This window comes from Rhipicephalus microplus, chromosome 1 (genome assembly GCF_043290135.1).
Source record: "Rhipicephalus microplus isolate Deutch F79 chromosome 1, USDA_Rmic, whole genome shotgun sequence".
In the NCBI taxonomy this organism is placed as follows: Eukaryota; Metazoa; Arthropoda; class Arachnida; order Ixodida; family Ixodidae; genus Rhipicephalus; species Rhipicephalus microplus.
In genome coordinates this window covers 31,719,042-31,736,565 of record NC_134700.1, presented here as the reverse complement: position 1 = coordinate 31,736,565, position 17,524 = coordinate 31,719,042, and the positions used below count along the sequence as shown (strand labels likewise).

Here is a 17,524-nt window from a genome sequence, read left to right as displayed (position 1 = left end):
GCCGTTCTATACAGATGTTGCACAGCATAGGCACTAATCACAGCGCGCTCTTTATTGCCATGCCAGAATAAAATAGTTTTGCACCGTGTGAATGCAGGCAGAGACAAACTCGCCCTGTGCACGAACTTCAAAGCTGCATCGCAGCTACTCATGCCTGTTGACACATTACTTCCCAGGCAGCACGCCGCCGTTGGACCAATCTTGGACCAACATCGGCTAACATCGGCACCGACGTCGGGCCGACGTCGGAAGTGCAACTTCTTCCAATGTCGGGCCGACGTTCAAGCCAATGATGGGCCGACGTTTTGCCGATATTTTAGCCAGTATGCAACCAACATTGGGCCGACGAAGGCCCGTCGTATTGCCGACAAAGCTGCCACTGTTCGGCCAACATTGGGCCATATTTCAGCCAATCACATGCCATTTTTACGCCGATGTTTGCTGCACGACGAATATTGGCTACGGATGTACGACCGACATTGGACCAATGCAGGGCCACATTGCAGCCAATCAAATGCCGTTATTACACCGATGTTTCCTGCACGACGAATATTGGCTACTGATTGGCTTGCCATTATGTAACCATTATTAGTAGGGAATTTTTCTTACAGAAAGATTTAAACAATATGCTTCGATGACCCGCTCTTGTAGCTTTGCAGCCCTGTATACTTGGGGCAACAGAAAATTGAATGCAGAAAACTGAAAGCAGTTACTCGATCTATTTCATCCTTTATTTCTCATTCCCTTTGCTAACACTAGAAGTGTAGTTTATTTTTTTACCAATTTATCTTTTGCAATAGCGAGTGCTTTATTTGGTACTGGTATTTGGTACAGCAGATCAAAAAAAGTCCTTAGGAAGTAAATGCTGAAAGCGTATGTCCCCCACTTGCAATCCCCACATATGTCCCCCACATGGTAATCGAGAATATTCATAGTTTAGAGCATTTTTTTGTAACTAAAACATGGTGATGGTGCTTCCGAATCAGCATAAGCTAGCCGAACAGTGCACCACCGACAGTCTGCAGACTATTTATTCTTTGTTTTTTTTATTTATTTGGTACAACAAAAAATGTATATATTGAAAAATATATATACACAACTAAAAAAGGCTCGCTTTACTGCAGGTCAGGTTGCGTTGGGGGCACAGTGACAGTGGTGCTGTGAAGGCCCTGGCTGCTGTGGCTGGGCAGGAAGCCAGCTGCCGCGAGCGGCCGATAATCTGCACTCTGAGAGTGGGGATCATCGGGCTGCTCCACAACAAATGTTTCTCTGAAGCGCCGCTTCCTGCCCCCACAGCGATCACCAGACCCTGGCAGCCACCTCTTAATAAAGTTCAGGGCCTCCGCCTGGTCGCACCCTGCTTTTTGGCAGATGACATCTGCATACAAGAACAGAAATACCATAGTACACATGAAGCACTGCAGTACAGAGAATACACAAGGGTACACACACATAAAACAATGAACAAGTCTAACCTGTCACTAATCTACAGAGCCTCAGGTTCACAAAGGCCCTTTTCTGCCATGAAGGCTGTACAGCACTTGCACGTCATGTGCCAATACAGCCTTCATGGCATTCACACCAATTTCTCGGAGGCCACGTCCCCCAATCTGCAGGAGGTGCTTGCGCTGTAAAAAAATGCAAGAAGCATAGCTGGGGTAAACGCAACAGCACATCGAAATGTTTTCATGATAAATATCTGCAAGAAGAGGACACTGAAAACAACAACTTGAATTTTTGGGCATCACAACATTTTATTGTTTTTTTACGCTAACTTCAACTCACTTGACCTAAAATGGTTTCCACATCAGCCCTCTCACACTCAGTGTGAGAACCTTTCAGAGTCCTTCCCTGAATGCAGTTTCGCTGTTATGAAATCAAATACAACACTGTTATAACCCTAATAAATATTGATTCTAGCTATGAAATAGTATAATTACTTTGTACAGTGCTCAAATTCCAATACACGTTTCTTCGAGGTTACAATGTCTTTGCCTGAATGTTGACCAGGAGTAGCTTCTACAGGTGAAGAACGATAAAATATGTGGAATTCAAAAAGAAGCTTGGACATGTTTTTAATCAATGCATTGTAAGCAGAGCACAACAAGATAAATGAACATGATCAAGGCGTACTAAGAGGCAACCTTAGAGCGACCAAATCTTGGTCATAGATGAAACTGATAGAAAAATAAAAGTCGCACTAGATGGTCGCAACATTTGCTGTTTATATTTTTCTGTGATAGCCAACAAAGAGGCATGTCGCTATAGAAATCTCATCACAATAAACAAAGGTGCATTTTTCTTCACACTGCGAAATTGGGTGCATGTTAGATTTTTAAAAAAGTAAGAAATCGGCTAACACAAGGCAGGGTGAACTGTAGCTCAAAGTAGAGAGAGCCGCAGCGGACAGGAAATAGGGTGATAAATGAACAAAATTACTGAATGTCTGTTTTAAGCAGGCTATTGCTAGTCACTGCCCATCAAACACACCATGCCGCCTACATCATCTGCTAGCTTAGGACAGTTCACTCGGACTTCACAGACTATAGTAAATACAGTCGAATCTCATTAATTCCAACACACTTAATTTGAACTGACACTGTGGTCCTATCAAAGCTATACCGCGCTCCGAAAATGCTCTCAGCACCCCGCCCAATCCTGCGGTGGCACCTCAGACACCTCATCGCTGTGCTTGAAGAAGAAAATGAAGAAAAGGAAAGAAAAGACTGCGGTGGAATGTTTGCCAAATGCCAATCTGCGACATTCCTGTGCCACGCTTCGGCTTTTTCCGTCCCTGCCACGTAGAGACCCTTCTCCACTTAACACTGCGCATGAAGGGAAAGAGGGGAAAAAAAGCTGTCGCAGAGAGTTGGCTCTCTCATGCCGATCTGCAACGCGCCGGTGTCACGCTTCCCTGTTTTTCGTTCCTGCTATGTAGAGACTCTTCTCCTTTCAACACCGCGCATGAAGAGAGAAAAAAAAAAAAGCTGCCGCGGAGTGTTTCTCTCTCGAATGCCGATCTGCTTTTCTCCAGGTGGAGACGCTCCTCCATTCTCATCATGTGCTGGCCACGCTCCGGCTGCAGCGCAGATGGTAACAGCGGAAACACAGTTGTCTTCGAAGAGTGTCAGCACTGGACATTGCCACGCGCAACTTCTTTTGCCAGGAGAATACTGAAGCCGAAGTACAAATGCTTTGCAAACTGCACGCAAAACTTGTTGACTCGTTGTAAGGCCAACGTGTACAGACATGTATTGACTACTTTAATTAATGACGGATGTCCTGTAATTTGTGAATAAAACTCCATGCACATGCATCACTGCATGGTGAGCCCTCCGCTCGTTTACCGTATTTACTCAATTCTACCGCGCCCTCGATTGTAACGCGCCCCCGATTTCCACGACAAAAAAAAAACATAAGACATCGGTTGCAACGCGCACCCTTTTTTCTCGTTGGCCCGCTTGATCACACCACTCGCGAAAACGACTCTTTTTGACAGCGTCTTCCGTTTAAATATGAAGTACGGGGGAAACTTATGCCTATCTGACGTGCAACAGAGCATTGCTGTCACTGTAGTTTTACCGTGGCCCGATGTCAGTACACAAACTTGCTTCTCCTAGACGGTTGTGGTGCCAGGCATGTCGAAGTAAAGAGGCGTGTGATCGGCATTCCCGATTTGCCCAAGCAGGTAGCCGTTGTTGTGCCGCAAGTTTAGGAGGAACCTCTGAAGACTCTGAAGCTTTTCTTCGTACTCCTCCGGCAACTTACGGCATATGCCCGTTGGCCTACGGAGGGAAAAGCCTTTTCTCTTCATAAAGTTCGTTAGCTAGCACCTGCTCGCTTTAAAAGGGCTCTGCATTAGCCCTTTTTCTAAGGCTAACTGCATAGCCTGCACTTGGAGCAGTTCTGTCGTCACGGGCCGCTGTGCCGCTCACTGCTTAATCACATACTCGCCGAGCAGCTCTTCAATTTGTGGAAACCGACCCTGCTGTGGTCCACTGAAGCCTTTGCGTGAATCTTTGCTGTCGACAATATTCTGCTTTTGTTTTCGCCAGTCCGGCAGGCACGTTTCGGGAACTTCGAATGACCGCGATGCGGCTCGATTTCTGTCCGTTCCGGCACACGCGACGACTTTTCTTTTAAAAGCAGCATTGTGGTGCACTCGTCGAGTTTTTGGAGTCGGCCCTACCATGCCGTCGATGCTAATGTACTACAAGATGACGAACTCCTCAGCACACGTATAAAGTGCCGCGCATGGGAAACACATAGGAAGAAATGACCGACGCGCCATGCCGACGCACGTAGGGGGCGGCCATTTTGTAAGTGGCGATGGCAATAGAATGACCATATTCATTTTTTTTTCGTACTCGATTCTAACGCACATGCGATTTATGAACTCTCTTAATCGGAAAAAAGGTGCGTGTTAGATTCAAGTAATTACGGTAACTTTCATTATTTTGAACTTCTTTTAGTTTGAACAAATTTTCTGGCCTCTTTGAGTACGAATTATTCATATTCGACTGTAGTACAGTGGCTCATGAGATAACCTGACTAGTTTGTTTCCCGAAACACAGTATTTTAAAGCAGTACTAAATTTCTGCATGTTACATAGGCATATTAAAAATCAAGAAATATACACCAAAGCCACAGCCACAGCTTTACTCTGCACAGCTGCCTCTACTGCCTCCACTTCTCCAATTGTACCAGCAGGCAGCCGGGGAAGGTCAGAGGGGCGCTGTGCTGGCTGGGCGTGCTGAGGCACGGACAAGAGCCGTACCTCGTGCTTCAGCTGTCGCACCTCCTGCAGAACCTCTCTTTGTTGCTGCCGGATGCCAAGTTGGATCCGCAGGATCCGTAGCAATAGAGCTGAAACATACAAGAGTACATACATACCATATTTACTCGCACAATTTGCATCCTCACATAATTTGCTCACCAGTATAATTAGCCAGCCTGCTTTACTACAAGAAACTTTTTGCTCGCATACTTTGCCCTCCCCAACCAGCCTGAGCCACCTTGCCAGCACACACACAGACGCATTTGACTTCATGATGCTCTGGTCAGGCACATCTCTTGTCGAGCAGGCGAGTGCAGTCTTACACAAAATGGACAGAGTGCAAGGTACCTTCTTCCATGAACTTTTATGCTTTCCCTAGAATATCGAACTTGAAAACCGAAACCTGTTTATGTGTAGTCCGAAATGCCTAAAGGTTTGCTTCCTATCTTCCCACCTCTTCCACGGCAAGAATGTATTCCCGAGACACAGCACAGATGTTGAACGCGTGCAAGGACCTGTCACATCAACTAGATGAGGCAGGTTTTCGCACTATTTTTTTTTTCGGTTTCGCCATCTGGCCATTGCGTTTTTACCGTTCCTTGTGATAGGCTACAATAATTATATACGAGGCAGATTGCTGTTATAAAGCTTACCGGAGAAAACTGAAACCGTGCTACCGCTAAGCACATCAGCGTGGAGTTCTTCGACATGCAATATTCAGTATGGGAGCCAGCAGAAGAGTGCGTTGAATAAGACTTAGCATAGAAGCTTGGGTGTGTTGGTTAGATATCGGAGGGAACACAATGCAATAGAAGACTGGGAGAAAGAATGGACACACACACACATGAAGGGCGACACACACAGCACTGTGTTGGCATCGCGCTTCCTTGTCTGCATCTTACTTTACGTTGGGTTCCCGACAATTATTGGAGAGTACTTATGTTCTCTGGTATAACCCTGTCATGGGAACTGGTTTTTGTGAGCACTGTTCGGAAGAACTTCAAGAAAATGGGGGCATTTGAACAGGCTTAGCAAACAAATGACAATCCGCTTTGAGACAGCTGTGACAGCGCCTGCAACATATATTCCCAGTTGAGCTTTTAGGCCAGCGATTCCTACTAGCTTCGCACATGACCGGATTGACAAAAAAAGTACACATAATACGCGAGTATATACCGCATTTGACTCTGTAGCTTTGATGAACCAGGCAGATACACAAATTTATCCAAAACTCCTTTGATTCTGTTGCAAAATTATTCAACAAACAAATTACGATGTTATCCATGTTACTATACGATTGTGACACTTTACCATTGCAGCTTTCCAGGAGGCACACATAGTGCAGCACCACTCGCAGTTAATTGTATGCAGTAGGTTGCTCCCAGCAACTGACTGCATGCAATGGTGAACACCTTGCATGCTTGCACCGCTGTTTCAGCATGCTGGCTACTTCCCATACGGCTATCAATTGATGTTCACAAAATTGGGAAGATGAAGAAAGACTACACAGTGCCCTCTGGCCACCCTATACTCCAAACCTCCAGCCAACAAACAAACAAAAGAAACAGAAGTATGCAAATGAATATTATTCCTAATGCAGCTGGACTGGAGTGTAGTTTTCACCAATTCTGTGTGTTAAGTCAATATGGAGTGAGTTAACTCCATAAAGTAGCTTTTCTCATAACAGTGTTCACTCTATTGTAACAAAAGAAGTGACTTCATAGCATCTAGAAGGAAAAATAGAATCTTCAGTATTTGATAGAAATGTGAGGCTCTACCTTAAAACAACAATAATCTGGAAAAAGAACTCATTACATTCGAAAAAAAAAAGGTAGCACAGTTGATCCCCTTTACAAGAGACACTGATGTAACAGACAAACGGGGATAAGAGGCACCAGTGTGCAGGCTGACATTTGGCCCATCATGCATCAGGCACTCCGTAGATGCGCCTGTGCAGCCGGGAGCCCTGCAGTCAAGCATGCTGAGCAAGACTGTTGACCACTGTACAATGACACATTGCCACAAAATTTCAAAACTTCATTTCACAGACTTCTGCAAAAGCTTCTTACACTCTTGCATAATTTTTGCACAAGCTTCTCTCATTCTTGCGTGATTTTCGTCAGAACATATAAGTGTTGGAAGTTGTATGTCCCCAAAAACTTGCACAATACAAATAGCATACATTAAAGTCTATCACTTAATACGTGCATAGTGTAACAATGAAAGGAAACTCACGCATGGTTTGCTCCGAGCCTTCCCCGTGCGGTGCCTCCTTGTGCCTTGGAGAGCACTGTACAGCTAGAGCAAAGTAGCATCAATCCAGTGTTAATGGCAGGTTAACAAGACAACAAAACTAACCCCCATATTCATAAACCCTCCCCGACTCGACTTTCACCCTTCACTTGACAGAGTTGAGCCCTGTGCCGCTGCTCGTTTGAAAGCGACGCTGCGCTACTCGATAATCACAGCAGATTATTGCTGACATGCAGCAATTTTCTCTGCTTAGAGACGGCGCTCCCATCAGCCATCTCAAGTGAAGGTGAAGCGTTGAGTGGAGGGACGTTCTAGAATACGGGGGTAAGATTGGTTGCAAGAACACTACAATACACACACAATTTTTACACTTCATCTATATTGTACAGCTACACACATTCTGCATCCTTATAATGCAACATATACATACAGGCTTATAAAGTAAACACTGTAGGCTGCTCAAATAACACCTACACAAAAAATTACACAAAAGTGGCCATGCGCAAAGTACTTTTATTTGAAACTCACAAAACTTTTGTGGTGATGGAGAATAAATAAGACAGGTTACACTTGGAGGCACATGAGACCTTTGCAGCTTTCATAAAGTACAAAAAACAATATGGTATGTGTGTGTGTATGTACGCATGAAGCTTCAGCCTTTACATACGGTTTCTTGAAAGAATCGACTATGAATTTTATGGCACCTGTGTCCTTCAGCGCAATTGAAAGCCTGCTGATCAGTGTGTGCAATTGTGGAATAGTTACATGGAAAATGGCGAGAAACACCTAAAATCAAATTTTTCTAGCTAGGAAATATGCAGCTGTGTATACACAACACATGCTGCAAACAGTGGGAGGTGACCACAAGAATGATTTGAGTGTAAGCGGCAGTATTCCAGATTCATGCACCCCGCCATTTTCAACTGTTGCCCAAAAGCAGCACCACTTCAGCGTGCTACTTTTTTTTACATCATAAACAGCACGGAATACAGCGAGGATGAAAACAACATATGCAATTAAATTTCGAGCACTATTTATGATGCGCATGATTGATTGATATGTGGGGTTTAACGTCCCAAAACCACTATATGATTATGATAGACACCGTAGTGGAGGGCTCCGGAAATTCAGACCACCTGGGGTTCTTTACCGTGCAACTAAATCTGAGCACACGGGCCTACAACATTCCCGCCTCCATCGGAAATGCAGCCGCCGCAGCCGGGATTCGAACCCGTGCCCTGCGGGTCAGCAGCCGAGTACCTTAGCCACTAGACCACCACGGCGGGGATGGTGCGCATGAAAAAAAAGTAGGCCTTTGTACAACGACGAATGCATAATTTGCCTTCACGGACCTTCTGTTAGGCTGCACCACATACAGATTTTTTGTGGCTTTCAAAAGAGATTTGAAAAAAAAATAATAACCGTGTTTACTCTCGTCATGAGCGCACTCACTAAGTCACCCTCATTTCAGTCGCCAAAATTTTGAATTTTTTTTTTCTTCCACATATTAAACACACACCTTACGTTCATCCACTGAAGTCCCACGGGCTCCCCCCCCCCCCCTGCCGCCTTCGCTCGCTGCCACGTGCCATTTAATTTTTGTTTCTATTTGTTCACGGAACGTCCCCTGTCTTCTTTAATTATCTCTTGTAACATATGTGGCATTATCTTGTTCCCGAGGTGCCACAGGTGCTCTGCTATGTAATGCACCATTAAACTAGTATTTTTGATCGACTGTGCATTTCTTATGTTTACCTTGCAAGTACGTAAAACTGGCATGCTTTTTGATCTACGATACACATGTGGCTAGTCTCACTTTGAAGGAAAAGTTAGCATACAATGGTGTAAATGCTTAGAATTTGAAATATTGAGGCAGCAGCACACCGGAGATGATCATATGGTAAAGAAACAAGTGCTGCCTTATCCGTCAATAAATTTTGCGAGCTAAAAAAAGTACAAAAGCACAGCGAGGCTATGATGTGGTTCAACCTGTGGATTCGCTTCATTTATCACGCCATATGATGAAGCTTCCTTTGGTAAAACTGCTCAGATAAGAAAAAAAGTTTGCTGTCCAATACAGCAACTATACAAAGTGTGCACGTGCATCTCCCAGCGCCTTTTCGTCACTTCCGAAATGCGCCACCAACATGCCCGGGCACCAACCGAATCTATCGCCTACAACTGCCATGTTGTCTCCTCGTGCTTGCACCCATTTAGTTTTGCCTCACGATGCAAGTTTGAGAAATTATGAGCTGCTAGTGAGGCAAGTTGATTTAGTAGTCCACGCAGAGGGAGCTGAGCTTAGGGTATTTCTTCGCTGAAACTTATAACCTGAAATTGAGAACGCACATTGCGATTTTCCTAAAAGTACCAGCGTATTTGGCTGGTGCAGATTAACAAAAGCTACTTGAAGAAACTTTGCAATATTTGCATCTTCAGGTGCAACTTCATTACGAGTAAGTGCCATAGCCAAGTATTTACCTGCAAACAGATATAGCTTACCAAGATACTGTACATACAAACTTGTCCACAGTTAAAATCATGATGGTGAGGAAGGCGGTTAAAATCGTGATGGCGATCGCGGAGATTTGGTATTGCATTGAAACAAACTATAAAGAATGGGAAACAATATTAGTTCATTTTGAAGTATAGCCGATCGGTTCAAGTTGGGCGTCAGGATTTTTTTTATTAGTCAATTAATTCTATACACGGTCTCTATCATGTTCAGTGACTCCACTGTACATTAGCGTACAACAAAAGCAAAATACAAAGTGAAAAGTGTGTTAAAGCATACGCGAAAAATAAAGTGATGACTGGCATTACCGCGGCACACACCACGCAAAGTCGCTATCTGCCTTGTATAATATTTTCCTCGACTATTTCCACAAATTGCAATCAAAGAGGCTCAAGCTCAACATCAGCACTGTTTAAAACACTTGGGGGGGGGGGGGGGGCATTGCTACTTTGGTGGCGTAGGCCGTGACAATATATTCATAATATTATATCTCTTGTAAACTTGCCTAGCTCTGCACGACTAGTTTTCGATGGGAGCAGCTGCGCTTCGCACATCCACTCTTAAAATTGTGGCTCGAGAGATTTTGAGCTTTCACTTGTTTTTGGGCCAGGCAATTTGTAGTAAAAGCAAGATAATAAACCCTCATAGGTTGTGGCGGGCAGCCGGTGTACGCCGCGGCTGGTATATGTGTCGCACATCTTGATTATCTGGTCTTGTATCGAGTGAACGAGCGAGGCCTTCCTAATCCAATGAGCTCGTTTAAGTAAGACAACAAAAAACCACAATGCTTCCATGTCGTTCACAGCAACAGATGACGAGCCCCCAACAAACCGCACTGCAGCACGTGAACTGCCGTAGATACCCAGGGAGTTACCCGATCATGGCGGGAGAGGGCGACAACGGCAGAAGTGACATCACAAGAACACTATGTATAAAGGGGACATTTAAAGACCTTTTTCCCATTTTTAAACTTCGTGCACTGTTCTGTAACAATTTATAGCTCAGAATAGTTGTATTTTGAAAAGAGCACTAATTTATAAGCCCAATGGTTCAAGGATGGGTGCATTTAGGGGGCCCATTCTACGTTTTACTTATGCCCTTCAAGAACTTGCTTACAGGGCCAAAGTCCTGTTTCAGAAAGAACACGCTAGTGCGTGGCCAGCAGTCCGTCAAGCATTAGTGCTGGTGAGATTTGGAAATGCAGCGCATGAGCATCCTCATCTGCTACTTCTCTGCTCATGCTCTCGGGGCTTACTTGCGAGGCACGGTCCTTCACACTTTTCATTTTCACACAGTAAATCAACTGATACCAACTCTGCCTTCCATTATTTAATAAACCAATATTTTATGGTCACGAGGACGAGCTTAAAATGTTTGCTACATCAGACCTGAACAGCATTTTGAGTCATCGAAACTTGCTAGTTGCAGCGAGCATTATGCGAAAAATATGATGTGCTTTACGGTGACAACTTGTAAAACACTGCAGCAACGATTAAAATCATGCATTTTTTGTGCTCACAGGAAATCCCTGAAGCAGGAGGCACTGGACTAGATAAATTGCGCAGCTAAAATACGGATGCGCTTTCCAATGCTGTCATGCGTACAGGCGGAGAAATGGCAGACAAAACTGGGCGCACCCCGATTCTATGCGCATGCGTCCCATTCACAAGCCTCGCTGCCAGTTAGCACAACATGGCTCACTGTCCATGAGCTCGCTTGTTTCCTGTAACAGTGGACCATACGGTACACCTATTTGAAAACGAGGATAGAATGTATATAATGCAGCATCTGATGAAGCCATGATGATGTGTTGCTGATGAAATCTGGAACTCTAGTTAGTACCCTTATTGTTAACCAGCCGACCGACTAGCAAAAAGATTTGCGACTGAAATGATGACATCTACACATGCCCTTAAAGGGACACTGAACAAAGTTTTTGCCGCCGAGATTTTCAGCCAAAGCAAAAGATTGGGCCATGAAATTCATAGACAATAATAATTTCAAGCAGAAACTACGAAAACATACTGAATTTAATGAGCCTTTTACAAAATGCCGCGTCTAGCTCTTAGACACGGCGTTTTCTAAAAGGTCGCGACATTTATTTTTCAAGTTTTTTTTGTTATTCAAGACAAATCTACGGTGCATTGTTCACAGAAAACAAAATTGCCTCGGTAAGAATTCTTTGCGAGCAGCTTACTAATTTTAAGGCAGGCGCGTTGATTCGTGAACTGAAGGATGCGAGTGATCGATCTTGCCTGCTAGTGGCTAGGCGACAAAGGCTTCACCTCATGTCCTGGTGTAGCTAAGTCACGCAAATGGAGCAGAAAATGTGCATTATAATTTATTTCACCTAAATATCACACGTATGTGACTTATTGCCGGTGACAGATGATCAGGATGAAGTCGACAAGTTGCAAATCTGAACAAGAATTCACTCGAATGAAAAACCAACCTATACTCACGTCCACGGTGAAGTCGAACACGTCGTCCGTCAATGTTGTCGCTGATGCCCGAAGGAAAAGAGAAGAGGACAAGCGACGGGGTCGTCTCTTTCTATAAAGTCGGCGGAACTGCCAGAACGGCCAACACAAAAGGCATCGGGTTGACATTCCTTCATCTGGGCATCCGTCGCTCCACCCGGGCATGCAGCTGCTACTGGTTCTACTACTATCCTCTTCCCCGTGCCTCTTCCCGACATTGCAGTGTTGCTGCCATACTCGCGAACCTTTTTAAATTAAAGCACGCAATCATGTATTATCGTGCGCCATACTAAACTTCAAAACAGTGCGCCGGTACATGAGATGACGAAGCGCGGTCCACGCCATCACAAGAGAAATTAGAGAAATGAAACAAAGAAAACAAAAATGTATAAAATATTTTGTCTCAATACGATCCGCAATCCAGTTTCCTGCAGCGGCTTTTGGCTCTGTATGAACGGCCAAGCCAGTGCCAAGCCAAGCTTGCGTCCCTGATCAGCTGTTTGTTTCCATCGAGAATTCAACAGTGAACTGGCAATTTGTTTAGATGATATTGCTTAAGGGCTTGAAATTAAATATTTCTTTACGTACTACTGCTGTGCTTTTTCTCTCTGTTTCCTGATCACAGTGATGAGATTGAGGAGGTTACAATTTAGAAAACAGCAAGTGCAGCTCAAGCATTGCTAGTATCGCTGTTTCGGTAATAAAATGTTACAAAGATTTTGCCCCGCGACCTGCTTGCCGTGTTCGAGCACCCAGTAGAAATTTACGGTGCCGCGTTTGAAAGAGTTGAATAAAATTGCAATATTACGAAAGAAAGGCTCTGAAGCAACATCGCATTTTATCAGGCCTACACCTCCAACACCTAGACGAGTAAAACTCGTCGATATTATCTTGCAAAGCTGTGTATAATATTTAAAACACATTCTTTAGCCCACGATGAATTGTTCTCTCGTGTGGCTTCTCCATTTGGTACTGTCATGTTAACTTACAAAGGCAACTTTCCATATTTTGTCTCTTTAGATGTTGCAAAAGCTTGACACGTGGTGTGTATGCCATACTAATAATTCTCCTCGTAACCTGGGTCCGCCTCTTTAAACAGCGTCGCACTTTATTGTTCGCAATTGTGTTTATTTTATACTGTAAGCGAGCTGTGTGAATTCATCAATATTCACGAGTGTTCCCTGACTATACAAACACGTGCGTCTTATTTGGTGCGGTGCACGTTTGTATGTAGCAAAAAATGTCATTTCGTCAGCGTGTGTCTGCATACACTTGCATGCCCTGCAGTACGTGTACATAATTAATGCAGTAAGGACTGCAATGCATAGCCTTGCATGGGACATATATTCCATGCACCCTCAGAGAAATGTTGTTTGTTATGAGCCTACTGTTTATCATTACATTTTTTTTCGTTAAAGTTTCATCTCCATATAAAGCAGCTGTATACAAGCACGAGCTTCAGCAGCTTCCTCGTTGTTCCATTTTAAATAAAAACACCAGGCCTACCCGAATCAATGATCTGTTTGCTATCATTAATGTTATGTGTTCTACGAAGTACACAAGGACAGTAGTATACAAAAAATAGGGAGGGAATTGAATGCCCTGCCTGCATCGCTGCGCCATTTCACAAGATCAGGCGCTGCGCTGTGAAGCTTCCTACCGGCCTGCAGAAATTCAAGGGCGCGTACAATAGCGTGGTTCAAGAGGACTTGTGGGGAATACTTGACACACTGGGTGTAAAAGATGGAGTCACTAATCGTTTAACGGAAATCTATAAAACTAACAAGGTAGTTAAAAAATGGGAAAAACAGGTATCCAAGCCCACAGTGGTGAAACGTGGACTTAGGCAGGCGTGCCCACTGTCACCCTTCTTATTCATGATGTACCTACAAGGATTAGAGGCAAGGGGACTTGGCTTCAACCTCTCTTTAGTCAAACAAGGAAAACTGATTGATCAGGCACTACCAGCATTAACCTGCGCAGTTGATATAGTGCTAATGGCCGACAACAAGGAAGATTTGCAGAGGTGGATGGACATCTGCGGTAATGAGGGAGATAGGTTAGATTTTAGATTCAGTTAGGAAAAATCAGTAGTCATGATTTTTAATGATAACAAAGGTAATGAGCTTAGAACACAGGAAGTCACGCTAGAGATAACAGATAAATACAAATAACTGGGCGTATGGATAAGCAATGGGACCGAGTACCTGAGGGAACACGAAATATGCGTGACGACTAAAGATAACAGGAATGCAGCAGTGATGAAAAATAGGGCACTGTGGAATTACAATAGGTATAATGTTGTGAGAGGAATATGGAAAGGGGTCATGGTTCCTGGGCTGACGTTCGGCAATGCGGTCTTGTGCATGAGGTAAGAAGTTCAAGCAAGATTAGAAATTAGGCAACGTGAAATATGTAGGCTTGCTTTAGGAGCTCACGGGAATACACCAAACCAGGGAGTGCAAGGTGGTATGGGATGGAGATCATTTGATGGCAGGGAAGCTAGCAGCAAGATAAAATTTGAGAAGCGATTGAGAGAAATGGGGGAGGAGCGTTGAGCTATGAAGGTTTTCAGCTATTTGTACATGAAGAATGTCAATACAAAATGGAGGAAGCGAACCAGGAAATTGACTGGTAAATACTTAGAAAACAGCAGGTGGCCAAACCAGAAAGAACTATCGGTTAAAAAGGAACTGCAGGAAACGGAGACTGACATGTGGAGAATTGGCATGATTAAGAAGTCCGCACTAGAGATCTATCGAAATTTTAAGCAGGAAATTGCCAAAGAAAGAATCTATGATAATACTCACGGTAGTCCTCTACTGTTTGAGGCCAGGACGGGAGTTTTGCGAACCAAGACATATCGGGCCAAATATGAAGAGGTAGACACAATATGCAGTGCGTGCGAAGAGAAAGAAAAAACTGCCGAACACTTGACAATGCTCTGTAAAGGGCTTCACTTTATAGTTCAAGATGATGGCGCAGAGTTTTTTAAAGCACTGGTGTTTAGGACAGGGAGGGCAAAATAGACTTTAAGCGGGTAGACTTAACTAGAAGGAGGTTATCTGATTGGTGGCTAAAGTCAAGGCAGATTGAAAATTAAACCCTTCACTTCAAAGTACCCGTCCAACTTTACTATATAAAGGGGAAAAAAAATCTAGTGGTTAGTTCACTAAGCATTACGGCTAGGTGACGTTAGCCGCCGCCCGATCTAAAGGGTACAGCCACATCCATCCATCTATCCAGCCAAGAATATGCTCTCTGGCTTGTTGCTCCAGGCCTAGTCAGGTAGATTTTCTGGCCTCACCGTTGAATTGTTTGCTCTGGTTGTGGCTTGCAAACATTGCGGTTTTGGGCTTCGTATCAACTTGTTCCGTCATCATGTCCTCCAAGTGGAGGACATGTCGCAGTGTGAGGAGGGAGTACGACAAGGCGCTGATAGAATGAGCTATCAGTCTTACCAGGCAGGCGGTTGAGAGCGCACCGAGGCAGCTGACGCACACCAGCACTATCCGCTTCCTGTATAATACAGACTAGGGAATTATAGAAACACAGAGCAGAAATCAACTCTTGTGCCTCTCTCATGCACTCACAAGGCGGAACCTGCTTCAAACACTGAGGATTGAGGTAAGCAACACCATGCGTGACGATAAATCATGGTCTCCTATTGCAATAATGATTAAGGCACGCATGCAACTTAAACCATTGTCACGCAAGATGAATTCACAACACCATCGAAGTGAACCCAAGGCACGTGCTGATTATTATGTACGGTACTAGCGCTAAATTCATGCAGACGTTTAGTTGGCGCCGCAGTAGGCCTAGTTGAAGGAATGGCCACAGCTACTGCTGTGATGGAGAACAAGCTCATTAACATTTTCATGTAGATTAAAACGGCTTACCCCGAAATGGCTGGGAGTGTCACGCTATCCCTAGCAGTGGCACATGCAGTTGCATATTTAACGATTACAGAAATGGCGTACCGATTTCCAAAGCACCTAACAATACTTCCGTCAAGGCGTAGCACCAAACACTTTATCGCACATTTCGGGAAACATTCCTTTTTCTCCCAATCTGGTGGCTAGGCATGACTACGCCCAAGAATAAGCATGTTATTATGTATGTCGGAGGTATTTTGATCTGATCCCTGAAAAATTATTTCCCTAAACCCATGGAAAAAAGAGAAAATGGAAATTGCACCTGTCATCATATTGCACCCCATCACAGGAATGGGATCAGATTGGCCTGGCGCTCAATACTCCCTTACGTTTAATCAGAGCTCGGTCTGGCACCAGCTCCAGACAAAACCATTTATAATCTCCTGTCTGGTACATCTGTTTTACTCTGCTCTTTCTCAACCAGAGTGCACCATGTACCTGTGGTTCACCCCTGGTGGATCTTTTTCACTGTTTGTGAATTGCACACAAAGCCCTTACTGGTAGATCCTATTCCCAATTCTTCACTATTTTCACGGGAGGCCACTCTTTGGGCAGCTTACATCACGACATGTGCGTGTCATGATGTCAGTGCCGTCTTTTTCAGAGTCGGCGCCGTCTTTTCTTTCTCTTTTGCTTCTTCCCTGTCCTGTGTTTCTGGTGTTGCGCTGCAAACAAGTGAAGATGTTAAAGAACACCAGATGTTCAAAATTTGCTTCTCATTATTATATCGTGGTTTTGGGAATTAAAACCCCAGATATATTGAAAGAAGATGCAAGAAAAGGGAAGGATGATATTGGAAACTGGCAAAAAAGGGATGACAGACTTCTTAAGCTATGCTGCCATTGAGATTTTCAGCTGTTCACGCAATTCTCACACGTGGCTTTGATGCAGCTATGCACATATCACACAAGCATGCTGACTGTACAGTTAGTATAACTGCAACCTTCATGTAACCAGCCTTCATGTACCCTCTATGACATTTCAGAACATCTGACTCAGTGTTAGCATCAAGTTATGTTCTTCATGCTGGGGAACCAGTGTGATGAGTTACCATTTCTACAGAATGAAGCCCTGTCTACCTGGAACAAGCTGCAAGATATATAACTAAACGGCCCTTTTCAGGGCCAGTCAATCTCTGTCCAGCTTGGATGCACCAACTGATTCCCTTTATCATCAACCCTCAATAAAACTAGCAAATGTTTGTACTTGTGCAAGCAGTGTCATTCAACATCTTAGGAAATGCTTGTGAAGCAATTTCAAGGAGAATCGTTTTTTTGATCTCATAGTGAGGCATTAGGAACACCTTAGTCACACCAAATGCCATTATTCAATGAGAGGAACAAGAGAAATATTTCACTGGGAACTATGAAGTAAACAAAAAAACAAATGTTTTCAGATACTGCGAGATCATTTCATAAAAAAGCTCAGAAGTTGCTATGTGTGACCACATTTAATCTGTGCAAGCATCGTGTGGTTACAAAATTCTGTACCAAACATAGGTTCAGCTTTCTGGGATTGACCGTGCTGCACAAGCTAGCTCAGTGCATGCACTTCTGTACCC

General features: G+C 44.0%; 1 protein-coding gene across 3 annotated transcripts; it reads right to left on the bottom strand.

Annotated features, from left to right (window-relative positions):
* Positions 1 to 876: 876 nt before the first annotated feature.
* LOC142767698 (uncharacterized) lies at positions 877 to 12,319 on the bottom strand. 3 transcript variants are annotated; one of them, XM_075869903.1, is made up of 5 exons: positions 12,008 to 12,318; positions 7,013 to 7,075; positions 4,778 to 4,866; positions 1,476 to 1,628; positions 877 to 1,378 (listed from the first exon to the last, which is right to left on the bottom strand). In XM_075869903.1, the coding sequence occupies exons 2-4, from the start codon at positions 7,014 to 7,016 to the stop codon at positions 1,503 to 1,505; spliced, it is 219 nt and encodes a 72-aa protein (XP_075726018.1). In that variant the 5' UTR covers positions 7,017 to 7,075; positions 12,008 to 12,318; the 3' UTR covers positions 877 to 1,378; positions 1,476 to 1,502. The 3 variants fall into 3 exon arrangements, with proteins under 3 accessions (XP_075726018.1, XP_075726008.1, XP_075726011.1); XM_075869893.1 differs by lacking the exon at positions 1,476 to 1,628 and having other exon boundaries at positions 12,008 to 12,319; XM_075869896.1 differs by lacking the exons at positions 877 to 1,378; positions 1,476 to 1,628 and having other exon boundaries at positions 4,564 to 4,866; positions 12,008 to 12,319.
* Between the last annotated feature and the right edge of the window lie 5,205 nt (positions 12,320 to 17,524).

What these genes read in the sequence shown, in the direction of transcription:
- LOC142767698 (XM_075869893.1), bottom strand. Translation starts at nt 12,190, where the DNA reads ATGCCCGGGTGGAGCGACGGATGCCCAGATGAAGGAATGTCAACCCGA. An exon ending in TGTTCGACTTCACCGTGGAC is followed by an intron (nt 7,076 to 12,007) that starts GTGAGTATAGGT and finishes ACTTTGCTCTAG; the next exon opens with CTGTACAGTGCTCTCCAAGG. An exon ending in AGGCTCGGAGCAAACCATGC is followed by an intron (nt 4,867 to 7,012) that starts GTGAGTTTCCTT and finishes TGTATGTTTCAG; the next exon opens with CTCTATTGCTACGGATCCTG.